Here is a 2,942-nt window from a genome sequence, read left to right on the forward strand (position 1 = left end):
AGAAATGAATTAAGTCAAATTTAGATACAAATATAACTTCTAACTACAAATATTTTTCTCCATTGAAGATAATCTAAACGTGTGTAAGAAAGAAGTATAGCTATATAAAAATTTCTAGTGGATTTATGATAAGTTCATTTTGTCACTTGAGCTGGATAAATCAATATTATCTATTAAATTATTTACTTAGAAAACGACTTAATTCTTAATATCGATTTATATCTATCAAAAGAAGAATAAAAATGTTATTCTTATTATGTCTGTGGACCTGATCACTATTAGAAAAGTGGTATAACTGTTGTATGGAAAATGTGATAAGTGTTGCATTCCTTAAAAAAAAAATGACTAGGCTGGCTAGAAAAGGAATGAGAGCAAGGAGAGGTGGCTTGGTCTCAAAGAGAGGCAAGTAAGGAGTGCCCACCATAAAATGATCAAAGTATAATTATTATTATTATTATAGGAACAGTTGAAAGGTTGGTTTGTGGACCAATCCTACAAATTGGACTTGCTATCACCACAAAAGTAGGTTAAGTTGCAGTTTAACCAACAACTCTAGCACCCACTCCACAATAATCATAACTTTGTTATATATTTTCCTCTTCACGCATCAAACTAGAGCAACAACAACAATATATAAGGTGGATCAATCAAACATTCCACATTTGCATCATTCTATCTTGTTCATAAAGTCAACACCAACTGATCGATATAATAACACCATTACGTTGTTCTTCCATGGTTTGTAAGTCCCGCAACAAAACAAAAAAGCTTAGGCTTTGTATTTTTGTGTCCGAAGGGATGAGGGATCGAATGGAGAGATTTGCTGTTCTTCCTTTTGGCATTGGCTGCGCTTCTCAGTCCAGCGTTGCTATTGGCGCAGCAGCAAGTGCTGATCATCAACAAAGAAAATCTAAAGCACCACCTCCACATACAGCAAGTATCTCTCTCTCTCTCTCTCTCTCTCTCTCTCTCTCTCTCTGTGTCACAAATTAATTAGCTAGGTTGGTATTTATTGGGTTTTTTTGACAATGGAAGATGATCCAAAAGCACAAGGAGAAAAAATGAAGAGGGGTACATTTCACTTCCTGACTCTTAAGAGGACTCAAATATCCAGTGGGATGCAGAGATTGATCAGAAGCATAAAAAGCTTCTCCCAAATATTCGGTAAGTGGATCAATATTTCACTGCCTATAATCCTTATATATGTACATATATATATATATGCATGCTCAAATAGTGAATACAAACCCTAATAATGTACCACTAACTGAATTCTTGATGCATGCATGATCAGATAGTGCCCATTTACATTAGTATGATCTTGCAATGAATCAAATCTAGATCTTTTTTTGGTCAAATTGTGATTAGATCAACGCATAATTGATAACAGTGTTATCTTACGTGATTCTGATCAAGAGTGGAACGAGGAATTTTTAATGGGGTGGTTAGCTAACTTTTTTGCAAGTGAGATCGGGCTTAGAATATTTTAATTAGTTGATCAAATACTTTAGCGTTGCTATTAGACGGGCTACTCGGTGGCTTTTTTTTTTGAAAGAAAATACTAGGTTGGTGGGCGGCCGCTAAGAAAATTTGAGTGTCAAATACTTGAAAGAGAAACTTGGTTCTGGTCCTTGGTTAACCAAAATGTATAGGATGTTGTTATTCATATACCTATTTTTATTTCTCACATTTCTTTTAATTTCTGGTCGTCTGATTGAATAAATTAAAAAAAAACCAATAGACAAAAATTAACAAGGATATTTAAGAGATAAAAATGAGTGTGAATAGCACTAAACCAAATGATGTGGTTGTTGATGATTGAATTATTCTTTAAGTGTTGATTAACGTACTTATTTCATATTGGTAAAACATAATTTGATTTGCAAATTTGATTTAAATTTTTGATTCACCTAGTATTATCCTAGTAAAAATGTACAAACTTTGTCTTTAAAAGAGTATACGTTATATGTTGATACGCATATATAAATAGAAATATAAAAAAGGGGAATTGGGTTGTTTACCAAGAAGATCCTTTTGTCCCATACCAAGAAAAACTTAATTGTGGTGAATGATATATCTATAAAGATTAAAAAACATATGTTCTTTCTAATTAGTTTTTAATATCTGTACGTTTATGCTTTTGGTAATCCTCTATATGTTTATTTTTTAGTTTACAAGGAAGAGATTGAGGAAGAGGATGAGGAAGGAGAGATGGAAATTGGATTGCCGACGGACGTGAAGCATGTGACACACATAGGACTGGATGGGTCTGCCACTACCAATACCACCGCAAACCCCTTAAAAGCTAGCAGTTGGGAAAATAATTTCAACACTCCAGAAATACTTTCTTTCCCTTCAATTTCTTTAAAGCAGTTTGAGCTTGCCATGGCTGCACAGACCACCCACCAACCTGAGCAGCAGCAGCAGCAGCTCGTTGTTGATCTCAAGACGCTGGAAGATCCCAAAGATCTTAGCTAGTTAATATAGTAATTGAAGCTACCTGGTCCGTTTTATCTTTGATCATCCTATATCATGATGTTAATGCCTCTTAACCACAGATTATGCATGCATGCATGCATGCATATAGCTAGGATTTTGAGTTTGAGGAGGTGGCCGGTGGGTGAATTGGTTTACCATGCTGATATATTGATTGAATTGGCGCAAAACCAAGTGCAATGACGTTGTAGAATTCATGCATTCAACCGCACTTAGTAAGTAAGATTTGATTATTGTTGTTGTTATTTGGTGTTGCTGATCGATTGAATTGGTGTCATATGTGTTTTAAGTGGTTTGTAGTGGTACTACTATATATATGTAGCAATTTGGTTATTGAGTGGTAGTGCATTTTTTGGAATATAATTTTCTAATGAACAATCTCTCTATATACTACAACTAATCAGTTCTATTTTACATCGAGATTTTTGTGATAAAACTTGCACAAT

General features: G+C 34.2%; 1 protein-coding gene across 1 annotated transcript; it reads left to right on the forward strand.

The window, feature by feature from the left end:
• The first annotated feature begins 783 nt into the window (after positions 1–783).
• Positions 784–2,569, forward strand: LOC137721899 (CRIB domain-containing protein RIC4-like). The gene is made up of 3 exons (XM_068460923.1): positions 784–937; positions 1,036–1,164; positions 2,171–2,569. Exons 1-3 carry the CDS (start codon positions 799–801, stop codon positions 2,476–2,478), a joined length of 576 nt encoding a protein of 191 aa, XP_068317024.1. The 5' UTR covers positions 784–798; the 3' UTR covers positions 2,479–2,569.
• The last annotated feature ends 373 nt before the right edge of the window (positions 2,570–2,942 follow it).

This window comes from Pyrus communis, chromosome 17 (assembly GCF_963583255.1).
Source record: "Pyrus communis chromosome 17, drPyrComm1.1, whole genome shotgun sequence".
NCBI lineage: Eukaryota > Viridiplantae > Streptophyta > Magnoliopsida > Rosales > Rosaceae > Pyrus > Pyrus communis.

Bases quoted from the DNA above. Each gene is read 5' to 3' on its own strand.
- LOC137721899 (XM_068460923.1), top strand. From the start codon at position 799: ATGAGGGATCGAATGGAGAGATTTGCTGTTCTTCCTTTTGGCATTGGC. The intron at 938-1,035 runs GTATCTCTCTCT...TGACAATGGAAG, and splicing joins ACCACCTCCACATACAGCAA to ATGATCCAAAAGCACAAGGA. The intron at 1,165-2,170 runs GTAAGTGGATCA...TTTATTTTTTAG, and splicing joins AAGCTTCTCCCAAATATTCG to TTTACAAGGAAGAGATTGAG.